General features: G+C 52.5%; 1 protein-coding gene across 2 annotated transcripts in view; it reads right to left on the bottom strand.

Annotated features, from left to right (window-relative positions):
* Positions 1-2,068: 2,068 nt before the first annotated feature.
* The window catches only part of ABCG1 (ATP binding cassette subfamily G member 1), a 68,918-nt gene continuing 47,173 nt past the window's right edge, over positions 2,069-23,813 (bottom strand). The window contains exons 5-15 of one of the 2 annotated variants that reach the window (XM_027546814.1): positions 23,352-23,402; positions 19,392-19,537; positions 19,116-19,239; positions 18,114-18,228; positions 14,697-14,881; positions 14,456-14,557; positions 13,246-13,414; positions 12,186-12,286; positions 11,922-12,080; positions 10,531-10,649; positions 2,069-8,858 (exon numbers count right to left, since the gene is read on the bottom strand). In XM_027546814.1, the coding sequence (XP_027402615.1) occupies positions 8,630-8,858; positions 10,531-10,649; positions 11,922-12,080; positions 12,186-12,286; positions 13,246-13,414; positions 14,456-14,557; positions 14,697-14,881; positions 18,114-18,228; positions 19,116-19,239; positions 19,392-19,537; positions 23,352-23,402 (1,500 nt within the window). In that variant the 3' untranslated portion in view covers positions 2,069-8,629. The remainder of the gene's footprint in view (positions 8,859-10,530; positions 10,650-11,921; positions 12,081-12,185; positions 12,287-13,245; positions 13,415-14,455; positions 14,558-14,696; positions 14,882-18,113; positions 18,229-19,115; positions 19,240-19,391; positions 19,538-23,351; positions 23,403-23,813) is intronic. The other variant, XM_027546819.1, reaches the window with a different exon arrangement.

Raw genomic sequence — 23,813 nt, 5'->3', positions numbered from 1 at the left:
CCATTAAACCTGCTTATTATTAACATTACTTGTGACGTTCACAGGCTTTTCTCCTCCTCTTGTGTCAGTGCGGTTGTCTGTGAGAACGTTGCTCTGACATTTCTTATTTGGCAATAACTCCTTCCGTATTGTTCCAAAATATGTCGACTACTCACTGGAATTCATCACTCTGTTCTAAGAATTCTTAAACGCTCAGAGGCATAGAGAGGAAGGGTTTTGCAGGGTCAGGTGATCAATGCATTCACCAGGGAAGCCTGCAGGGAGGCGAGTGGGTGATGCCGGAAGTCCCAGGTCTCACTGTGGGTCTGACACCAACAAGTGGAGCAGGGAAGGAAGGACTTGGGGTAGGGGGCAGAGCCTCGGGCCACGGCTAACTTCAGACAAGGTTTCCAACAGGTGGATCCCTAAACCAAGCTGCCCCTTAGCAGAAAACTGCATGGGGAGGAATGGCCAGGTTGGGAGGGGCCTGGGGGAGGTGTCCTGGTGCCGGTGCCCTGGGGCTAGAGGCAGGGTGTGGGTGCTGGGAGGGGCTGCCTTGGACGCACCATGAGAGTGGGGGTCACGCGTGGGGTCTGCAGCCCCACCTCCAGGGGGACAGCTTCTCTGTGCACCTGTTTCACGTCGCACATTTCCTTCTGCTTGAATTTCCAGAAAAGCTTCTGTGGTTTAGATTGGAGGTTGTAAGGATATAAGTATAAGGTTGTTTTCCTACTTCTCAGATTTATTGAAGCATGGATGCTACGGTAAAAACAACCACAGTGGGGATCAGAAGGGACATGGCTGCGTGGATTCTGGAACATTCCGAGGATGGCATGAATGACGTACCTTCTGGTCCGATTTGGAGTGGGGGGTGGGAAGCTGGTGTGAGGAGGGTCATTCTGAGAGTCATGAGGGGCAGGGTGATCACCAGCCATCTGGTGGGCAGCTCTGGTTTCTTTGAGGGGCTGTGCTTGGGACGGTTTGGGGGTGAGATGACTAACTTTCATCTTATTTGTTTAAAGGCGTGTGTAGAATATTGGTGAATGAGATGTCTAATAAAGATCTTTTTGGAAGGAGTGGACAGTGGCGGGGATGCTGGTGGGGAAGTGCGGGTGGCTTGGAGCAGAGGACGGCGTCTAGAGACAGAGAAACCTGCACAGGGAGAAACTGTGGGGGCACCAAGCCTCAGCGGGGCTTCTCCCTGTGTCCTGTCCCCTCACACACACCTGCAAGGGAAACCTAGTCCTCCTCTCACGGCCTCTGTCAGGTGAGGATCCCAGAGACACCTGGACCCAGGACCAGCCTGAACCCCGGTGCTGAGCCCTGTGGGGCCCTGACAGTGTAAAGACCCACAACACTGACTCCTGGTGATGTTCACCCATCGTCTGGTTGTGGTTGTTTAGTCGCTGTGTCCAGTTCTTTTTGACTCCATGGACTGTAGCCCTTCAGGCTCCTCTGTCCATGGGATTTCCCAGGCAAGAATATTGGAGTGGGTTGCCATTTCCTTCTCTAGGGGATCTTCCCAACCCAGGGTTTGAACCTGCATCTCCTAGCAGAGACTGGGAGAAGTGTGGGTGTGGGGGCAGACTCCTCCAGGCCGCTTCCTGTGACTGGACCGACTCTTTGCCATCAGCCTCCTCAATGCCTTCTTCTGAAGGCGGGAGTGTGATGCAGGGGTCAGGAGTCCTGGTCCCCCGCTAGACTGTCACCGTCTGAATTCCACCTCCACCATTTGTCTTGGGACACTTGTCTCATCTCTCAACCTCAGTTCCCTGGCCTGTGAAACGTGCTGGCCATAGTGTTCTATCCCCAAGGATGCCTGAGAAACGAGATCACACATGAAAGCCACCTGACCCTGCGTTACCACTTTGCCTATCGAGTGGGGCTGGCGTATCTCCTCCCGCACTCTCACTTTCCTTCCCAACTTCATCCATCATAACACCTTCAGAGGAACTGTTTCATTAAGAGAGAGCGCAGTGCAAGGTGGACAAAATTCCCCACAGCCTCCACCAGGCCCCAGGCCCGAGTCTCCCCGCAGGCTGTGAGCTGCTGCTGTCAAAAGGAAAGAGAAGTGAGAAACAGGAAAATCTGAAAATAACGATGATTTATTTTCATTTATGTCACATTTTCATAAATGGCATCTAATTTCAGAAAACAAAACTCAAGTCTGCAAAAAATGCACGTACAAATCATCTAAGGAGATAATTCTACAGAGATATACAAAGTAGGACCAGGGTTTATAAGATTGAGTCAGAAAGCTCACACCCTAGGGTCTGCTCAGGTCCCTGTTCCAACAGAGGGAAACAGCCAAGGAGTCAGGTACCCAAGGGAGCCACTGTCACTTAAAAAAAAAAAAAAAAAAATATATATATATATATATATATATATATGTACGTATGTATAGATGTCATTCTCATCTACAAGAGTGCACACCTCTGCCAGAATTTCCTAAAGCTACGCGGCTATATCAAGGCAAGGTTATCCACACAGCATTATAAAAACCAGAGATTACATAATTACAGGTTAGATATACAGATATATGCACATCTTTACACAATGATTAAAAGTGTTATTTGCATTGACTCTTGCTTTGGAAGGAAGAACAAAGGAAAAAAGGTAAAGTAGCTACTCATCGAGTAAAAGGCAGCAGTTCAGATTCAGCTCTGAGCAGGTATTAAGCCACTCTGTCTGCAAAGAAAATACAAACTTGGGGAGTGGGGTCAGCTACGTGTGCTAATTTTTTAAACATACACATTCTACCAAGAAACCCATCTCTGGTCATCCCCCTCCCCAGGGAGCATTTGATGATAGAAACAGAAAACTTCTAGTGTGGGGAGAGTGGTTCATATTGTTAGCAATTTGGGTGATAGAACCTTTTGCTATCATTTTTCACTGGCCGAGGACTTGGAATGAGGTATTTGTGATGATTCTTGGGCAGCCTGTGTTCCAAAGGTCATAGAAAAGTGTCCTCTAAGGTACACGATGCCAGAATTGTGGGGGAAAAAAGTAGAGATATAAAAACAAAGTATCTACCACAGCCACTGGAATACTCTCGATGAAACCAACCGTGGTGCCTTTCAGACGGGGTTGTGCCTGGGATGTCCAGGAACCCATGAATGTAGGGCTCTCAACCTTGTCCCAGGTGCCCATGACTCTCAGTCTATCTCTTCGAGATCTGACCCATTCCACCCAGCTCGAGAGGGCATGTTCTGGGATCCCCAGGAGGGCAGGTGAGTTTGGTAACTTCTCCCCTTGGAATGAGTGAGCCTGCTGTTTCCTCTGCCCCAGCAAAGACCTGCTTGGAAAATACTGTTTTCTTGAAAGCGCCACAGTGCTGATCCAGGGCTGTGCTGACTGGACCACTGCCTCGTGGCAGGTGAAATGAAAGCAAGGCTTCCTGAACACTCCTTCAAGGAGACGCCCTGGGGGGCTTGAGAAGTTGCCCCCAAGCAGGTCAGGGACTGTCACACCTCACTGCCTGGCCATGCCTCAGCATCTCCACCCCAGCTCACCTTGGCCCTGCTGCAGGTGAGGGATGACCTCCATCCTGCAGAGGTACCAGCAGATGGCTTCCAAGTTCCCCAGGACCAGATGTACTAGCATCAGTGAACATAGGAAGTACCATTTAACTGTACACAAAATCGGGGCCACAGTTAAACGCTTGTGCAGGGTTCTCGCTCATATTTATAGACACCTCAAGCAGAGGGTGCGGGCCATGGAGACAGAACTTCGGCTGACTGTAGCCGTTTTCTGCTTTGCTCTTTTCCACTTTTGTGGCTTGGGCTCGGGCTGTTTCCAACATCTGGTTAAAACCATGAGCCCCAGGGAGAAATTCACACATACTTGTGGCCCTATCCTCGGTTTGGGGGTGTCTCCGTGGGAATGGGGAGCAGACTGGTTGGGTCTGGCCTTCCCACTGTATACTCACAGCCCATTTTCCCTCCCAAAGTGGGGCCCAGACCCAGCTGACAGGCTCTGTCTGGCCTGTGAGCAAATGAGGACACACTTCTGTGCTTCTGTCCTTTCTCTGCAGCTTTACATGGTGGAAAAGCCCTGAGGCTGTGCCCCTCCAATGATGACCACTTGGCTGGCTGGAAGGTGGTAGCCAGTGCACTTTCTCCTCTGATGTTAAAGGTCTATTTTAAGAACAGGGAGGTGTCAGGGGCTCTAAGTCTGGCCTGAATTCACTTGAGTCGTCTGTAGAAACCTGGCTTCCTTGGCTGGCCTCAGGGCCACTGTTATAGGCCACAGTGAATGCCTGTTTGAGGACTGATTCCACGCTGATGCATTCAGAGATAACAAAAATGAAGCTAATGCTAAACCTTCATTTCCTCAAAGATGGGAAGAAGAAGTGGGGGAGGACATGTAACAGCTGTCAGAAAACCTGGGCTGAGCCTCAGAAGGACATGCCTGAATGCTTCAACTGCATGCCGACTTCCTGCCCAGAAAGTGGGATTTTCAGCCCAGGCTGCATGGAGCCTGCAGGTGGGAAAAGTGGACTCCACAGGGAGGGTGTGGGGCTCCCCCATTTCTGGTCCCAGGGGGACCCCCAATAGGGACATCAGAAACACCTGTTTTTGCAGAAGGCGATTGTCTCTGGGGCATTTCCCTGAGGCAGGAGGTCAAGTGCAGGGACCGGAAGGACCAGACCTTAAATGGAAGCTGCAGAGAAGGGTGGGATCCGCAGGGCAGCGGTGGTGCAGAGAGGAAGCAGAGGGAGGCTCTCAAGCCTGCCCCACTCCAGGGAGCTCTTCAGTGTCTGCACACACTCTCCGGGCACTTAGCAGAAACGCAGGGGCCGCCCATCCTGGGACTTGCCTGGCTCCATCCTCTGTGTCCCCAAGGAGAGAGGCAAGCCCATGATGACAACGAGCCCTAAACACACTTCCCTGGAAAGTGTGGCTCTGGGTGTATTTCCTGACCAAAACCAGGGAGCCGAGCAACACCCTACACCAGCTTCCACGGTCCCTGTCCCCTAGGACTATCGCAAGGGAGGCACACATGGTCCCTGTGAATCTGGGCTGTCGGCACTTTCTAAAGCCCTGGCTCACATTAACAAGGGGGCGGGGAAGAGATGGGTGAGGAGGCTGGAACACAGAGGAGAAAAACAGAACTTTAAGACAGTTCAACATGAGACACGAAAGTTACTGAGAGAAAGGAGACTATTTACAATCAGGCGTTAGACGGGGCCACTGAGGAATGAACCAGAACCTCTGCTGGACGTCAGCAAGGATAATTCCAAATACAAACAAAGACCCCTCCCCTTTACTGAGTCAGATCCAAGCCCAGTATTTTGAGTCTGAAGCATTTAACACTGAACACAAGTGAAAAGTTATAAAATATTTTATTAGCGGTCTTATTTCTTCAGAGCCTCTAACTTGATGGCCATACACACTGCACCTCCCTCCGCCCAGCTGGGTCGTTTGGGTTTGCTTTCTGCCACACGCTGATCAAGCCGGCATTTGCTGAAAGACTGAGTTGGTTCTGACTATGCTTCACCATCTGCTCGGCAGGTGTGAAGTCGGGGAATTTTCTCTTTCCTTCTTGGAGTAAAGGACAAGTAAAGATTTACAGACGCCACAGATAATACTGTGAGATACACACCCGGAGCCAGCTGGCGCATGCCCTTGCGCATGTGTGCACACACTCGTAGGCACACACACACTGGACCCTCTCGGACCCCAGCCAGCCCACAGGCAGGCTGCGTTAGGAAGCTACAGCCAGGCACGGGCAGAGGAAGGCACCTCTCCACTGAGACAGGGTGGGTGGGTGGGTGGGGTAGGGGTAAGAAGCTGGGTCCCCAGGCCAGCTCGGGACCCCCTTACAAAAGGCAACTGAGGAAAGACGAGCAGGCTGCCCCCCATCCCCATGGTCTGCACGGTGACAGCAAGTCCAGAACTATCCTCGTTTCGCACTTTACACCTTGAAAAGCACTTTCGAGTCCATTCACACACTGAGAATAGGAGGCAAGAGGGCAGAGCAAAGTAATAGAGCATTTGGGGTCAGACCTGGCTCTCTCCTGGTCCTAGCACCCAGGGCCTCACTGAGCCTCCCCAGCCTCGGTGCTCTGGCTGCACCAAGCATGCGGGGGGCGGGGAGGCGGTGAGGGGGAATCAATACACGTTAGCGAGTGAGGACCCAAGCAGAGGAGCTGGTTAGGCACACAGCCGGGCCGCCCAGTGAGGAATGATGGATGCTAGGCACACGGGGGGATGTTCAGCCGTGAACCCACCGGAGGCCTTTCTACCTCACGCACTGGCCTGCCCCTGACCTTTCTCAGGTGGGAAAATGACCTTTCTGTGGATCTCTAGGATGAGTTTTTACCTAAAAGCTTAAGTCCTGTTTCTTGGTCCAGAAGGGCCCTCTCCCAAGGTGACTTAATCAGATTCCAGCACCTTTGTAAAATGTTTACCTGGTGTCTTTCCTTCCCATGTCACCCATACGAAGCTTTGGAAGCATTTAATTCTCAAGCTGATGTTCAGTAAGAGTAGGTGAAAGGGAGGTCTGAGGTACTGCAGACAGAGGCGAAAGGCTCCCAAGATGGGCTGGTCAGCAAAGCCAGGACCTGACGCTTCTGAGGAGCCACGGGGGTTAGAACACAGTGGAGCTCCTTCCTCTCCTCAACCCCATGGATCAGAGATTCTCTGGACTTACATTCTCACCTATACTGACAACCAGAAAGGCAGCACATCACTCATCCGAAGTTTCCTCCTTCCTTCTAAATGAAGAAATGAAATCACAGATGAAGGAAGATCCAAGTCATTACATTCAGAAATTACTTAAAAGAATTAGACTTGGCAAGTGGCCCTGGTTTAAATTTCAATGTGTGAAAGATGGCACGTCACCCTCCCCCCCCACCTCTTAACTAAGCCCATTTAGGAAAATAAAATCAACAAGTTACTTGGATATTATCTTTTGTTGTTGCTTAGTTGCTCAGTCGTGTTGACTCTTTGTGACCTCATGGACTATATATAGCCTGCCAGGCTCCTATGTCCATGGGATTCTCCAGGTAAGAATACTGGAGTGGGTTGCCGTTTCCTTCTCCAGGGTATCTTCCCGATCCTGGGATCGAACCCACATTTCCTGCTTGGCAGGCGGTTTATTTACTACTGAGCCACTTTGGGAAGCCCGGATATTATCTCAGGCCATTGCAGTAAGGGTTTTTTTTTTTTTAATCAAACTTCCATACAACAAAAAAGCAGATTCACTCGGAGACCCTGATTCCAGGTTACAGCATCCTAGAAGGGGAAAATAGTTCTGTTTCCTTCAGAAACCTTCTTTGGCCTGAACCCCCTTCTACCCTGTGGCCACACTGATTCTGACAAGCACACAGGCTCCTGCCAGGAATTCAAAGGCCATTAACCCTACAGAAGTGCCCATGATTCTTGCCCTAGAGGGATTTTGCTTAGGTGATCGCATCATTGGAAAGAAGTTTCCAATCCGGAAAGACTGAAAAGATGATGGTGCCGCTGAGTTGCCATGGAAACCAGATGTGGGAGACAGCATCTCCCATGGCTCTCAGTACACAGTTTGATGGAGCTCCAGAGTCTTGGCCACACTAAGCTTCTGCCAGTTTTTTACAAAGGCCTTGGATTCTCAGGAAATCTCAGCATCTTCCCTCCTATGCAATTAGTACATCTTTCATGGGCTACACCTGCAGATCCTGCACATTCACATCTGGGTTTCTCTGAGCCCAGGTTCAGTGGAGGTAGTTGATGTGATAAGTGAGGGAAGAGAAAATGTTTGTAAAAAATCAGCAGGATTGAGCTTCTAGAATTTTTAGGCAAAATTAAGGTGTTCAGAAAGTTAGGAGAAAAAAAAACCCCAATATATTTTGCTTAAGTGAAAATAAGAAGCACGGGGGAAATAAAAGATTTTGAAAGAGATAGCCGAATTTGCCTTACAACTTTCTGTACAACTTAAAAAATTCCCGCATGGCTTAGTGCACATGGTTGGTTCCAAGGTTTTCCTCCAACCTGCAACCAGCAGCTGTGTCTTTCCCAGGTTCTGTCTGCAAATGAGACCAGCTCAGCGATCAAGCCAAACCCCTCACATCTCTCCACGAAGTAGGTTTACCCTGAATAATTTTCTTCACCAAGTACTAAAAAGGTATAGCTTCTGGAAATGAATGAAATTGATCGACTTTTGACTTGGAAAACGACTTCTCGTTGGAAAAAGAGACAAACTGTAGAAAGATGCAACTATGAAAATACCAGTCACAGGATGGAGTCCCTCTTGGCTTCGCCTTTCCACCCCTGGACATCTGACTGCCCAGGGGCCCCGGGAAACCACCCACATTCCTCGTGCAGAACCAGAGCTCCCTGGTGAGAAGGAAGAATTCTGCTGAGGAAGCCTCTTGCCACCCACTATGTGGCAGTTTTAAATTCTGCCTCAGGGGTTGTATTTTAAAAATTTCTGCATGTGAAAAAGAAAGACCATTCTACATCTTCTTCCTAGTTATAGCTAGAAAGGGTAATGGAGAGAAGACCCAACTCAGTGGGGCGGCGAAGTCCAGCACAGGTTCGCTGCCTGACAACCCGACGTAGTCCCCAGGGTCCACAGGCGGGTCTGTGTCCTTGAGCCCGCAAGGGTTCTGGAAGTGGCCCATGGCCACGGTGTCCAACGTTCCTCTCTCTGGCTTTGCAGCACTTTACCTCTCGGCCCGGATTTTGTATCTCAGCACGAGGTAGGCGATGAGACGCAGGGAGATAAAGAAAATCCCCAGGACAATGAAGTCCAAGTAGAGCTTGGCGTTCTCCACGTCCAGTTCTCGCAGGATAGCCTCTGACTTCTGGAAATGGCAGGTCTCGTTGGTGTTACAGTGCAGGTCCTCCCGGTCAAGGCCGTAGATGGAGAGGATGACCCCCTCAAACCCATACCTGAGGGGGGGACGCCAGAGTGAGGAGGGCTCAGGACCCCCCCATCCCTACCTCTGCCCATGTCTGTGGAATGTACACTGACCCCCCCACCCCATCCTCAGCCTGGCTCCCTCCCTCCCTGGAGGTCTTTTTTCCTGGAATACTTCTTAACCACTCTGCAGCTTCCTAGCATAAACTCACTCAACAGCTTGACCAAGTGTCTTCCAATTTCCTTGCCTCCAAAGTCTCCACACACACACAAAAAAACAACCCAAATTTAACCAAGAGTGGGTATTGTTCAGAGGTGACACGAATGGAAAAACACATTGATCACTTCTGATATCACACCTTTTTTTTTTTAACAGTTAAATAGAATAAAAGGTCTGAGAGCTTTTCAAGGCCTGCAGAGCATTTGAATAAAACATTTCTGCACCAACTTTCATTCTGTTCCAGCTCTGCATTATCAGAACAAAAATGCTAATTCCGAGAAGAAAGACACGGGTCTCTGATTTCTCGGTCTTGAAAGGTGCACCATTGCTGAAACTCTGCACAAGGGCTTTGTTTCGATTTTGTTCTCGGGAACAATGTACCTGGCTCTGAATTGACATTCTAGAAAACACAAGCTTGTTCACAGCTTGGGACCCTAGGTGTCATGTGGAATGGCTGTGGCTGGGGGCACAAGCTCTAATGACCGGCCCTGCCTGCTGAGGGCCAAGGTGCCAAAGCGCCTGTGAGCCAAGAGCGTGAAATCTGATGCTGAAGCGCTAAGGCACCAGAGCAGTCTTGTTCAAGAATATGAGGACGCTTGAGACATGTCTTGTTTTCCACTGGATTTCTTACTCAGAACCTTGTACTGTGGTGTTGGAGAAGACTCCTGAGAGTCCCTTAGACTTCAGTGAGATCAAACTAGTCAATCCTAAAGGAAATCAGTCCTGAATATTCATTAAGGACTGATGCTAAAGCTGAAGCTCCAATACTTTGGCCACCTGATGTGAAGAGCCAACTCATTGGAAAAGACCCTGATGCTGGGAAAAATTGAAGGCAGGAGGAGAAGGGAGTGGCAGAGGATGAGATGGTTGGATGGCATCACTGACTCAGTGGACATGAATTTGAGCTACCTCTGGGAGATGGTGAAGGACAGGGAAGCCTAGTGTGCTGCAGTTCATGGGGGTGCAAAGAGTCAGACATGACTTAGCGACTGAACAACAATAAGAACCTTGTTATAAGCAGTGTTTATTCCAGAGAAGAATGAAATTCTTCAAGGCAGCTCTCTAAAGCACGTAGGACATGGGGTTGCCATGGCTTGTCCAGGGCACCAGTGAATGCTTACTTGGTCGCCCAGTCATGTCCAACTCTTTGCGATCCCATGGGCCATAATGCACCAGGCTCCTCTGGCCATGGGATTCTCCAGGCAAGAATACTGGGGTGAGTTGCCATTTCCAGGGCACCAGTAGCTAGGGTTTATTTTATCCACGAGTGTGTGTGTGTGTGTGTCTGTGTGTCTGTGTGTGAAGGTGAGGCACACACAACTGGGAAGAAAAAGGCACTGATACTTTCTAGGTTCATGACCTGAGAATCCACCTCGCATCTAGCTGACGGCCAAGGAGGGGCTTTCATGAGCCTCTGCCTGTCCCCAGTTCCCTTCCCTTTGTTGTCCTAAAGGCCCCTAGTTCTAAGGGGCCCCGCAGGCTACCTGACGTAAGAGACATAGGACATCCACTGCAAGTAGGTGGGGATCGTGTCAAAGCTGACGAAGAACCCTGAGAAGAGGAGCACAGGGATGGCCGTGACGGGTCCCACGAAGGTCGCCACCTGGGAGGGGACACAGAAGGACCTTACTCCTACCCACCCCCTCCTCCTAAGGGGGCCCGGAGCCCACAGCCCACGCTTCCAGGAAAGGGCCAGAGCTGTCAGGACAGGTCGTCCAGGTCATCCAGGTCATCCAGGACCAGGATGGCACAGACGCACCCCTTTGGGGAGGAGCAGTCTGGTCTCCTGCACAAGGAGGAGCCAGGTTGGTGCCCAGCAGGACCCAGCAGAACCCAGCAGAGGGGACGGAGGCTGAAAGAGCATGGAGGCCCTGAAAAGCAGGGACAGAGAGATGCTGGTGGGGCCATGAGGGCGCTTGTGGGGTGGGAGGCACACGCCTGAGGAGTTGACATCCTGTGTCCCAGCAAGGAAGGGTCAGGAGTGAGACTCCCTGGGTGCCGAGAGCAGCTGGCATGGGCCCAGCACTTTCTACGGCTGTTGGCTGTGAGATGGACACCACTGCCATTCCCGCCCATGGATGCGGGTGCTGCCCAGAGGCCGTGGACATGGAACACGAGGCCATGCAGCAGGGGAGGGGGCAGCAGAAAGCCGTGGGGTGCTGACTCCCCAGGCTTCTGGCTTTGTTTCCTAAGGCTCAGACTGGCCTGAACACATGAAGCCCTGGAGATGCAAAAACTGTGCACACAGTGGGTTTGGCAGGCTGGGAGTAGGTGGCACCAGACATCCAGAAGGGGCATGTGGAGGGGCTTGGGCAGGTGGGAGTGTGAGCTGTGATGGGGTTGTCTGGGGAACAGCTGTGTGGATCCCACAGAGGCAACAAAACATAGGAATTGAGAGCTTGGCCTGAGAGCTGGCTGCGTGACTGTGACAAAATCACCTTGCCTCTCTGGGCCTCAGTCTCCCCATCTGTGAAATGGGAGGACTGCACCTAACTTGTGGGGGTGCTTAGACTCAATGAGCTCATGTTCAATCACAGGTCCAGCTGGCCGCTGGGCACAAACTCAGCCCGTCCTTGTGCCAGAGACCAGCCGCTCCTCCCCAAACAGGTGCTTGGTGAGAACAGCACTGGTGTGCCCCATGACCCGTAAGGCCACCTGCTGCTGTCAATTTGCCAATCCTGAGCAGCCAGGACACCTTGATCCCTTCCCCAGCGACCGACTGACCGACCTGCTGAAGCCAGGCTGGGAAGTCAGGACAGAATCAGGAGGAGGGGTCTCAGGGGCGGGGTACTGAGCCCACAGGGCCCGCAGCCCCAGCCACATGGGTGGAGGTGGGGAAGCGAGGTCTGCCCCATGGTACATCCTTGGCTGGTACCTGCAGTGATGTGGATGCAGCTCCGATCAGCAGGCCCAGGGACTGCGCCACCAGGGAGGTCATGGTGCCCAGTGCCGCGAACAGGACGAAGCGCACAGCGTCAGACGGCTGCGACGTCATCCAGTACACGATGCTGCAGTAGGCCACGGGGAACATGATCTGGAAACACAGCACCCGTCACCCTCACCTGCAAGCCGCGCCTCCCGCCCCCCAGGGATGCTGGAGACCCCCGCCCTGTCATGCCACGCCAGGGTGCATGCGCACCTGAAAGGGCACGTCCGCCATGGTCTTGGCCAGGTAGTAGGCCTTCAGGCTGTACCAGTAATTCAGGTGTTCTCGGAGAAACACGCTCATCTCCAGAGGAACTAGGGGGCAGGAAAGTGAAAAGGGTCACTCGGACATTACAGCACTCCAAGAACTCAGACAAGGGGTCTCCTGCAAGGCCCTCTGCAGCCCCAACTTGGGCTGCCTTCCTGTGAATCTGAAGTGCTTCAAGTATTAATATCTGGAGTTTGAATGGAAAGGTATGAAATGATTCACCTGCCTGGAGAAACTGCCTAGTACTCTGGCATCACTGTAGTGACTGGTCCAAGTATCTCCTGCTGAACCTGTTTTCACTGAGTAACTGACAATGCAATGCCTTTCCCTGGGCAAGTCCTCAGAAGCTGCCCTTGTAAACTCAGGGCAACTTAAGGAGGAGGAACTGCTGGAAGAGCTGTCTAGGCTGGGAGCCTGGTGAAGCCAGTTTTCCACACTGTCCCCCTGAAGCGGCTGAGGGCAGCCTGCTCTGCAAGCAGCCTAGAATTGCACAGAAATCCACCTAGAACAGCATTGCTGCATGCTAAGTCACTTCAGTCGTGTTCAATTCTTTGCGACCCCATGGACTGTAGCCCGCCCTATTCTTCTGTCCATGGAATTCTCCAGGCAACAATACTGGAGCGGGTTGCCGTGTCCTATTCCAGGGAATCTTTCCAACCCAGAATAGCTTTACCCGCTCACAAATTTGGCTGCACCAGGGCTATCTTAACTGAATGAGGTAATGCTCACACAGTAGCATTTGAGGGGTTCCCAATTAGAAAACCTTTTAAAATCTCTCAGCCTTCCACAAGGCTTACAGATCTTCCATTAGTGATTCACTCCTTTGGCTTAAACATGGTATGCATTTTCTCATCTAACAGAACATACAATCATACCTACATCTGTCAACAAAGAAAATGGTATTTTAAAAAATAAAATAAAACACTCTATGTTTGTGGCCAAGAAAGCCACGACTTAGTGGCAGACAAGGAAGGAGGGGTGGGCGCAGGCTGGACCAGGCACTCACATGTGAGGACGGTGGGCATGAGGGCCGCGAACATGAGGAAGAGCATGGAGAAGAAGAGGAAGCCGGAGTTGCTCAGGACCTTCTTGGCTTCGTTCCCAATCCCCAGGTACAGCAGGCCAATGAGGAGGCCGATGCCGATGTGGGACGTGATCCGCAGGTGCGTGAGGACCTGGGCAGACAAGGTCCACACTCAGGTGTGCAAGCTCGGAGGTGGGCAGTGAGAGGACAAGGAGACCAGGGGCCCCAGAGGGGGCGGTCAAGGCTTCTGCCCCTTCCCTCCAGAAAGGTGGCAGTCAACCCGCTTCTCCTGAGGCCTGTGCATTGCAGACGGATTCTTTACGACTGAGTCACCCAGGAAGCCCATTCATTCACTACTCTTAGTTTAAGCTTCCATTATACCAAGCCCAGGACCCTACACCAGCTCATGTGAGTGTGTGTGTGCATACACGCACACACATACACACACAAACTCACAGGGCAGCATTTCACTGCTGTTCAAGCAGAAGGAACTTCTATCCTGCATTAAATCCCCTTCAACATAGCAAACCAGGACTGTGTCCCTTCGGAGGAGGGGACAAGTGACAAGAACGGTGGTGAAGCGGACAAAGAACGGCCGCAGGACAGACCCACCCTTGCAGAGCAGGGGCTGGATGGCTCCCAGCCCCTCTATCTTTCAAACTGGGTTCCAGAGGCTCCTGGGCACTCAGGGACCCCCTACACAGGCTGTCAGATTGTCCACTCGAAAGGCTGGATCTTGTTCTGATTCCCAATCCTTCACCAACTCCTTCCTCTGCTGGGTGGGGCTTCCCAGAGGGAGGAATCCCCTCCCTGATGCCAGCCTTGGCCAATGGAACGTGAGCACCAGTGGCAGGTTCCGCCACCCCGCCAGGAGCAGGAAGCTATAAGGGCTGCCATTGGGTTTCTCCGACACTTTCGCCTGCCACGTTCTTTTCTAGAACCGGAGCCGGTCCTCCATTCTGGGTCCCCAGACGAGAAGACACATGGGGCAGGACCACAACCGACAGCCGCCCACGGGTTACACGAACCAGACATGACTACTGTCATAACCACTAGCAGCCAGGGAGTGTTTGTTACTGCGGCGTCACAGAAAACTGACTGATGCAGAAAAAGGAAAGCGCAAGCAGATGAACAGACCCAAAGGTGACCCCTCAGCTTCTGTTGCCATGGAGACCACTGCACACCGCCTTACCGAGTCCCTCATGATGCTGAGGAAAGTCCTTTTGAAGAGGATGCAGAACTGGGTGAGGCAGCTGGCAGAGAAGCTGTGACAGCCTTCCATGGAAGTGGAGTCCTGGGGACACACCAAGGGGGAGAGGAGGGGTGAGCCCCCCGGCCCCCGGACGCCCCCTCCTCTGAGCTGAGGAAAGTGCTCGTGCAGCAGGCGTGCAGGGCGGCGTGCAGCGCTCCCGGGGGCTGGGGGTGTGCATTACCTTTCTCCACCCCTTCCATCGTTTTGTCTGCTTTACCTCTTCAGAGGGCCGGTGCCAAATAAAAGGATTCACCTCGGCATCGCCCCCAGGCTCTCTCCTGCAGTCAGAGTCGCACTTGCCCTCCCAGACCGCTCTCACCAGGCGGCCGTTCTGGTCGCCGTACTCCCCGGACGCGACTTCCATGACTGCACAGAGGAGAGAGACAGAGCGTTCAGCCCAGCATTGCTCATGTGGGCCTCTTCCTTTGCAACAAAGTCAGTAATCCGGTGGGAATATCTTTTAACTGATTATATAGATGCCGCGTGAGGATGCTAATGGTGTGATAAAAATCATTTAGCGGCCAATGTTTCCTTTCTCAATGCCCAGCAAGGCCGTTGATCATATCAGGAGGCTGGAAATGCAAATACAGATTGTGATGTTGGACAGCCCGAGAAGTCATGAGCTCATGCATCTATTAACTTACTCATCTGTCTAGTATTTATTGAGTGCTGGTCATGGGCATGCATGCATCAGAGTTGGAGCTGAGAGGAGGGCAGAAGGAAGCAAGATTCCTGTTGGGAAGGCAGTTCCCAGGATGAGGGTGAGCGATGAGCACTGAGGCAGCTCTTTGGGACCAAGAAGAAGTGCTGGGGGTCCTGAGAGGGGTTTGCTGAGGTTTTGGGCTACAAGCTCCACCTCTCAGATCCCTCCACCGACCCTCCTTGACCCTGGTATCATGCCTCCTCTGTACCCCAGACTGTCCAAGGTCCCACCTTGCTCTTTCTCTCTGGGGTCCACCCTCCCCTGGCACCTGCTGCTCCTTCCTCTCCTCCCACCTGTGCTCTCCCTCCACCCTCCCCCATTCCTCCTGGTGTAGGACCTGATCCTTCATCTCAGTAAGATTCTTGCTAACGCAATGCCCCCAGGGACCCTTTCTGGCAAAACCAGCTGTTTCCAGAGCCCAGGCCAGGACAGCTAACTCTCTCTGCATCGGATCACAAACCGGGAGAGCCTGGCCCCACCAGAATGTCACGATCATTGACACCAACCCAGCCAGAACTGCCTGCTCTGCTGGTCATTCACACCCACCACCCTCCAAACAGCCCCTCTCTCCCCACGTCTCTCCCTCTCCTCAGGCATGATATTGAGGAGCCCCTCCCTGGGCTCTCCCCAGTGCCCTGTTCCTTCTCCTCCCATCTGTCCTTCCCTATAGGTCCTCACCTCTCTGCTGGCCGTGGACCTCACCGCCCTTCCCTGTTCAGCAGCACCTGTCCCCCACTGTCCTTGCTCCTGAACGACTATGCAGCCAACCTGACCATCCCCACCATCAAGGATGCTTAAGACTCCTCCTCCTCTCCCTCCGCCCGCATCTCCTTCCCGCTCACCCCACTCTGGCCTGGCTTCGTCAGAGCACCCTTCTTGTAAGAGAGAGGCATTTCCCAGCAATAACATCTCATGGAACACAACTTGGGAGAGGATGTGTAGGAAAGGTGGGGTCTGGGGAACTGGTGGGGCTGGATGCTTGAAAGTAAAACAACTGAGTGAGGAAGGCTGATGACCAGGAGACCAAGAAGGAGGAATGGAATGGGTTGAAGCGTGCCCCCCCAAAAGACTCATGTCCACCTGGAATCTCAGAATGTGGCCTTCTTTGGAAAAGGTTATTTGCAGATGTAATTGGTTTTGGATCTTGAGATGAAATTATCCTGGATTTAGGATGAGCCCTGAATCCAACTGAAGGCAAATGGAGAAGGGGGCTGCAGAGGATGAGATGGTTGGATGGCATCACCAACTCAATAGACATGAATCTGAGCAAACTCCAGGAGATGGTAAAGGACAGGGAAGCCTGGCGGTGCTGCAGTCCATGGGGTCACAGAGAGTCGGACATGACTTAGCGACTGAACAACAACTGAATCAAATGACTGGTGTCCTTATTAGAAGAGGAGGTGACATACAGACACACACAGAGAAACACAGAGAAAAAAGCCATGTTGGGTCACAGGCTAAGGACCATTGGAGCCTCCAGAAGCTGGATGAGGCAGGAAGGACCTTCCCCCAGAGCTTCAGGAGGGAGCCCGGCCCTGCGGACACCTTGACTTCTGGCCTCCAGAGTCTGAAACGTGACTTCCTCTTGTTTCAGACCACCCAGCTTGTGGGGCCCCAGGGAAGCAGGACACGATGGCCAGGATAGGACCCCATGCACCATGGTCGAGGGGGAGAATGGGACGGGATCAGGGTGTACAAGCACTTGGTGGTCTAGTGACTACGAAGCTCAAAAGGAAAAGAAGGCAAGCAAGGGGGGTTGCAAGTTCTTGCACTTGGACAGCAGGGAGCAGAAGTGGTGGATCTGACAGGAGGACAGGGAGATGGTTCCAGAGGCGCTGGACACAAAGGGGCCGCCATCTGCAGACAAACGTGCAGGCTGCACAATGGGCAGATCTGGTGGGGAAGTGACTTGGGACGTTGGTGTCAGTGCCCTGGAGGGTTCCGGCCAAGAGGAAAGGCCAAAGCGGGAGCCCTGGGGGCACTGAGCATGGAGCTCATAAAGCATGAGCTGCAAAGCACAGAAGCTGCAGCCTCTGGATCAGGAGGAGCGACTCCTGTCATTAACCTGGGCTCTAGGCTCCCAGGGTGTTAGTGGCTAAGTCGTGTCTGACTGTGCGACCCCACTGACTATAGCCCGCCAGGCTTCTCTGTCCATGGAATTTTCCAGGTGAGAATACTAGAGTGGGTTGCCATTTCCTTCTGCAGGAGATCTTCCAGACCCAGAGATTGAACCTGGGTCTCCTGCATTTCAGGCAGATGCTTTACTGTCTGAGCTACTAGGAAAGTCCTGGGTTCCCAGTGAAGTGATGTGAAAGTCACTCAGTCATGTCCGACTCTTTGCGACCCCATGGACTATAGAGCCCATGGAATTCTCCAGGCCAGAATACTGGAGTGGGTAGCCTTTCCCTTCTCCAGGGGATCTTCCCAACCTAGGGATCGAACCTAGGTCTTCTGCATTGCAGGCAGATTCTTTACCAGCTGAAGTACAAGGGAAGCCCTGGATCCCAGGGTCTTGTTCAAAACTGCTTTGGTCAAAATTTGTTGTGTTTGGTCAAAATTTAAGCTGAATTTTAACATCTGCATTAATCAATGCAAAGGGGAATTTGTTAAAGGTTATTTCTTTTTAGAAATAACTTCCTTTAGACCGAAAGCATCACACAGTCAAGTATTGGGAAATATTTGGCCTAACAACAGATCCCTTGTTTCTAGTCCCAGGTATTTCATCTGGAGGAAAGAAAACCTCTTTTGACTTGGTCTTGAAAGTTCTGCCTCAGGACGGCACTTGAACTATCTGTGGAATATTAAAGTAATTCTTGATTTGAAGGCTAAAGGTAAGAGTGGAAACCCACCAGGAATAAAAAAGACCCTCTTTTGGCTGGTCAAGGCTCAACTCACCGAAATCGGCCGGGTTGTGGTAGGTTGGGCAATTCAGACCTAAGTCCCTCAAATACGGTACAAGGTTTGAGACTTTCCCTCGGTACACACACTGTCCTTGACTGAGGACATAAAGCTGAAAAAGAGTAAGAAGGAAAACATCAACTCTGCCTTACTCTGTAAAGGGAGAGAAACTCTCAATCCATCCATCCAATGATCCACTCACCCACTCACCCACCCATCCATCCATCTATCCATCCACTTATCCATCCATCCATTCACCTAACCACTCACCCATCCACTCACCCAACCATCCATCCATCTAGTCATCTATCTATCCATCAATCCACCCATTCACCCCATCATCCACTCACCTGTCCATCCATCTATATATCCACTCATCCATCCATCCAGCCATCCATTCACCCCATCCATCTAACCATCCACCCATCTATCTATCCATCCATTCATCCATCAATCCATCAATTCCTCTCTCAGGACAGCTTTATGTTACCTCCCAAGGACTCAAAGTTCAAAGGGAAATCCATGATAAGTCAGGAAAGACAGAAGCTATCATATCACCAGGAATTATTCACTTTGTTGCCTTTCTTCCCCTCATGCTAACCACTTGCTTAGGCCAGATTTTGGAGCTATACACACTGCATTCCTTGGGACATTTTTTTGCTCAGGATGATATAAAAGCATAAGATTTATAAAAGAGATGATACCGTACAAATATCACAACCTGCCATCTAATTCTGTATGGCAAGTGTCCCCCTCCTGTCATCAGGGGGGCCATTAATGAAGCCTCAGTAATGTCAGTGACTCATCCAAGACCCTAGAGAGAGGACACTGGCCAGCTCTTCCTATCCCCTCTGGCCCTGCCACCTGAAGTGCTTATGGCATCAACGTCTTAAGAAACATAACACCTAAGGCCACTCAAAAATGAAGACACCCTCATGAACTAAGCTGCGAGTACCTAGATTTGGTTTCACCCAGGCCAATGACAGTGGGCCAACGTACCTGGTCGAACAGCTCGAAGAGCTTGGCACTGGGTTGGTGGATGGTGCAGATGATGGACCGGCCGCCCTGGGCCAACCCCTTCATCAGGGAGACAACTTGGAAGCAGGAGGCACTGTCCAGGCCACTGCAAGTCAAGGGACACTGTGAGACGTCTGTGAGCCCCAACCAGACCCCTCATTCAGAGCGCCCTGGTTGTGTCTGTGCAGGCTGGCCTGAGCCCCTCGGCGGGCGGAGAGGTGGCCCCTTCTGCTGGCGGGGAGGGCAGGGCCTGATTACCTGGTGGGCTCATCGAAGAACATGACGGGAGGGTTGTTCACCAGTTCCAGCGCGATGGCCAGTCGCTTTCGCTGACCACCCGAGAGGCTGCCGGTCCGCGTGTTGGCACAGGACAGCAGGCCCAGGGCCGTCAGGATCTCCTTGACCTGGGGGACAGCAGAAGCAGAGTGGCATCAGAGATCACAGCCGCTCCTCGCCACCTACAGGGCCCACGTGGAACTCCGATCTCCTTCTCCACCCAACTCCCAGACACACCTGGAGGGACCGCACATCCGGCCCACCCCAGCGTTGCCAGGCCTGATGTCCTGATTAAGGAGGCTGAGACTCAGGAGACTGAGAGGCAGGGCTGGGGCCAGGCCAGCCTGGGCTGGAGTCCTGGTCCTGCCTCTGGCTGGCAACCTAGCAAGTCCGTTCATGTGTGAGCCTCACTCAGGGCCAGGGCCGAGAAGGTGTTGGATAAACACTGCAGAAAGGGTGGATCCATGGACACATAAGTGGACGAGTGACTGGGTTTCTGACCAGCACCAAGGGGAGGGCCACCCTGATAGTTTAATGCTATAACAGATAAAACGCTTGGCACATGGTAAGCATTCACTCGGCAACAGCTGTTAGTCACACTATTGCTAGTGCACATAGCTCCCGTGGACTCAACCACACAGGCCAGGTCTCCCAGAAAGACAGAGCTCCATCCACGCTTGTAAATGGGAAAAGAAGGCCTCTGATTCAGCAGCAAGGCAATGACACTGCTTAAAGCTATCACTGCTTCTCTTAGAGACCCTGCCAACACTGCCCTGGGAGCTGCCTGGGAACCAAGGTATAAACAGCCCACTGTGTGCTCAGCCCTCCCTGGCTGCCCCATCCCTGATCCAGGCTGGACTCAGGAGCAGGAAGGTCAGAAGAGTTCAGTGTAAACCGTTCATCAGTTCATCCACAGCAGTCAGTGTTCGGGTCCATCCTGGTGTCTTCTGGAGGTGGCCACAAGAAGGCAGAGGTCAGGTGCCGCCCTTCTGGCCTCCTTGTCAGGTTCACCTCCCAGTGGGGTGCGAGACAACCTGCCACAGAGGTCCTGCCAGAATTCCCTGGGCCATTGTCCTAGCCCATGGTGGCAGCAGGTGGACCCTAGTCCAGCAACTTCTCTAGGGAGCTGAGGTCATCCTCAAGGAGAAGGAACTCAAGGAGGAAAATTTCCACTCTGGCTCTTGAATCACTTCTGCGCAGTCAGGACACAATGTGGCCTCGGTGATGGGAAGGACCGGGGTGCTACTGCTCCACGCACTGGAAGCAGGCAGGTCAGATAGATCTGCATTTGAATCCTGCTTGGCCTTTCCCCTGCTGAGCCCTAAACCCAGCTCCACCACCTCTTCTAGAACATACAGCCACTGAGGCATGCCATCCCGGAAGCTCGCAGCGAGGTTGCCCAGAAAAGGCCATCTTTCAGGAACGCTTTCCCTCGTGTGGACAGTCCACTGGCCTTCCCAGGATGACATGGCTCCAGCAGTCTCCAGGAATCCAGTCCAAAGGTTCAGGAGGAAGACCACCCACTCCCTTCTTGCCCTTTGCCCCACTGGAAGGATGCTGGAGGCGGACGCCAAGGTCAGCACCTCCTGTTTCCCTTGCGTGCAGGCATCTTGTCTAGGATGCTCTCAGGAGTGACGCCCTGAAGGCTGGTTTTGTTTTAAAGTGAATCAGAAGAACAATGTCCCCTCCTGGGAGACCTCACTCCTGAGGAAGACCCCTCAATGGGGGGTTCTCGAGGCTGGGGCCACTTTTCTGGGAAACGAGGTGGACTGGGCAACATTCCACTACCTGCTGGAACATTCCAGTCTTTTATGTTTCCTCGAGAAGTAAACAACCAGGACCCAGGGACACAACGGGGCTGGAAGGAAATGAGTCAGGGCCTGTCCTCTCCTTGGACAATCATGCAGCCCTGCCGATGGTTCTGAGGCGGGAGAGGGGCTGGACCCTGCTGAGGGCGAGGAGGACCGGTCGACACTTGACAGACAGAGCGGGTGCAGGGCTGAAGGACTGGCTGTGGGTGCTCCTCTGTGGAGTCAGCTGAGAGGCACACACGTGCTTCTCGCCCCCGCCCTTTAGCAAACGCTCCCTCCCGGCTCCCCCTCCCACCTGGAAAGGCTGGTCCCCCGGACCACGCTGCAGGCAAACCATCCCACACCCACTTACTCATGGATTGCATCTGTTCTGGGAGCTCAGACATTAATGAGAGCATTGCACTCAGCTTCCCACCTCCAGGAGGCAGCTACGGACAAAAGTCCCAGGCGCTGGACGGTCTGGCCTCAGGTTGTCCAGTGGTTTCCAGGAGGCCTGGCCTGAAGGGTCCCCTCAATGGGCTTAGTTCTGCTTCACTTCAGGGCAGGTTCACCCTCTGATCCCCCACATCTGCTCACCCATCCTCCCAGGGCGCTGGACTGTGTCTGAGGCTCGCCCTTCAGAACAGAGTGGTGGTGGAAACACCATGCCTCCCATGCTTTTTCCCCACATCTGTGTTTTGGGGTCTGTTCATCCATTTTATTCCTTTCAGCTACAGAACCAGAGTCCACGTGAAGCATCTACAAGGAGGGGTTTTCACTCCTCACAGAAATCGGGCTTCCCTACCCTGGATGTGCCATTTCCTCATCCTCTCAAATTTCCACCTGAATCCTCAGGTTTCTGAAGAGTGAGGTTGGGAGAGGAGGGCACGGGGAGGGACAGGAGGGCCCCTAAAGACACACCATGCTCCAAGGTCATTTGTGCTGTGTGCATGTTCAGTCATTAGTCATGTCCAACTCTGTGACCCCATGGACTGTAGCCCGCCAGGCTCCTCTGTTCATGGGGTTCTCCAGGCAAGAATAGTGGAGAAGGTTGCCATTCCTCCTCCAGGGGATCCTCCCAACCCAGGGATTGAACTGGGTTTCTTATGCTTCCTGCATTGGCAGGCGGGTTCTTTACCACTAGCGCCACCTGGGAAACCCAAGGCAGTTTACATCACATCCTATCGACTGTCATGTTGCTGCTGACACTGTGACTGTTTTCTACGACAGAGGATGAGATGGTTGGATGGCATCACTGACTCGATGGACATGAGTTTGAGCAGGCTCCGGGAGTTGGTCATGGACAGGGAAGCCTGGTGTGCTGCAGTCTAGGGGCCACAAAAACTTGGACATGACTGAGCGACTGAACTGAACTCATTCCATTTTGCATGGTCACATAAAGAGCCGAGTTGCATTGCTGGCACCAACCCCACAGATCTTGCTCTCTCTGCTGCTGGCCTGTGGTCCTACAGGCACAGGAAGACAGGATAATAAAAGTAGAATTTCACCAAATCCCATCTTACACTGGAACTCTACCAGTGCCAGCCATGGGGTGGAGAGGAGGGGAGTTGGGTTTGTCTTAGACAGTGTATAAATATAAACCAGGCCTCCCCACTAAGTGGGGGCTTCTGGTGCTCCCCGCTGGGTCTGTTTACCCAACACCCTTTGGCTCCCTGGGGTTTCAGGGAGGCAAAAAAGCAATGAAAAGGATCACAAGATCTCTGTCATCTCAGAAACTTGCTTGTGTTATTTTTAAAAGGCTGGTTAATAACAGGTAAGAACCAAATTTCTTCTTGCAAGTGTGTAGGAGTGGAGGCTGGTTATTTTTAAGTGGATGACTAACCATCTTCACTGTTAGTGTTTTATCAAAAACAATGGAGTATAAAGTGTATCAGAAACTAAAAGGGGCAGAGGGCTGGGTCTAAGCCTGAGCTTGGTTCCTCAAGCCCGTGTCCTTGCTACATCTGTGAGCTGCATCTGTCTGGTGGCAGCATGGTCATTCAAGGCGTGTGCCAGTCCAAGGGCACACTGCTATGCCACTGACCCCCCAACAAAAACAGCTAGGCGCCAAGCCACAAGCCAAGTCAGTCCCCAGAGGCCCCTCCACATGTGACTGCCAAGTGGATTTCATGTGACCCAAGCATACACTTACCATCTCCCTTCTTCCTTCGTCCTTCTCCTGGAGTTTGAGGTGTGCAGATACCTGTAGGGGACAAGAGCAGCAGTATGGGTCAGAACAGATGGCCAGCAGCAAGACAACCTAACTCAGCGACGGCGGCCCCAGAGCCCCAGGGGCTGAGCTGCTGGATGACAGAGGAAATCCACAGAGGTCCAGGCTCTCCACCTCCCTCAGCTTCACTAAGGAAAGTCCCAGAAAGCAGTGGCCCCAGGGGCTCAGCTGCTGGATGACAGAGGAAATCCACAGAGGTCCGGGCTCTCCACCTCCCTCGGCTTCACTAAGGAAGGTCCTGGAGAGCAGTGAGGTCTGGGATGCTTCCAGTCATTTCCGTGGATTCTCTGCTGGTCCCTGAGGGAAGTTAGATGTGGGTAACTGAGCGACGTGGACTCCCCAGGCTTTGGAGGCTTCAAGATCACTGTCAGGAATTTCACAAAG

The sequence above is a fragment of the Bos indicus x Bos taurus genome, chromosome 1 (assembly GCF_003369695.1).
Source record: "Bos indicus x Bos taurus breed Angus x Brahman F1 hybrid chromosome 1, Bos_hybrid_MaternalHap_v2.0, whole genome shotgun sequence".
NCBI classification, from domain to species: domain Eukaryota; kingdom Metazoa; phylum Chordata; class Mammalia; order Artiodactyla; family Bovidae; genus Bos; species Bos indicus x Bos taurus.
The sequence above is the reverse complement of the archived record's forward strand: the minus strand, read 5'-3'. Positions and strand labels throughout refer to the sequence as shown.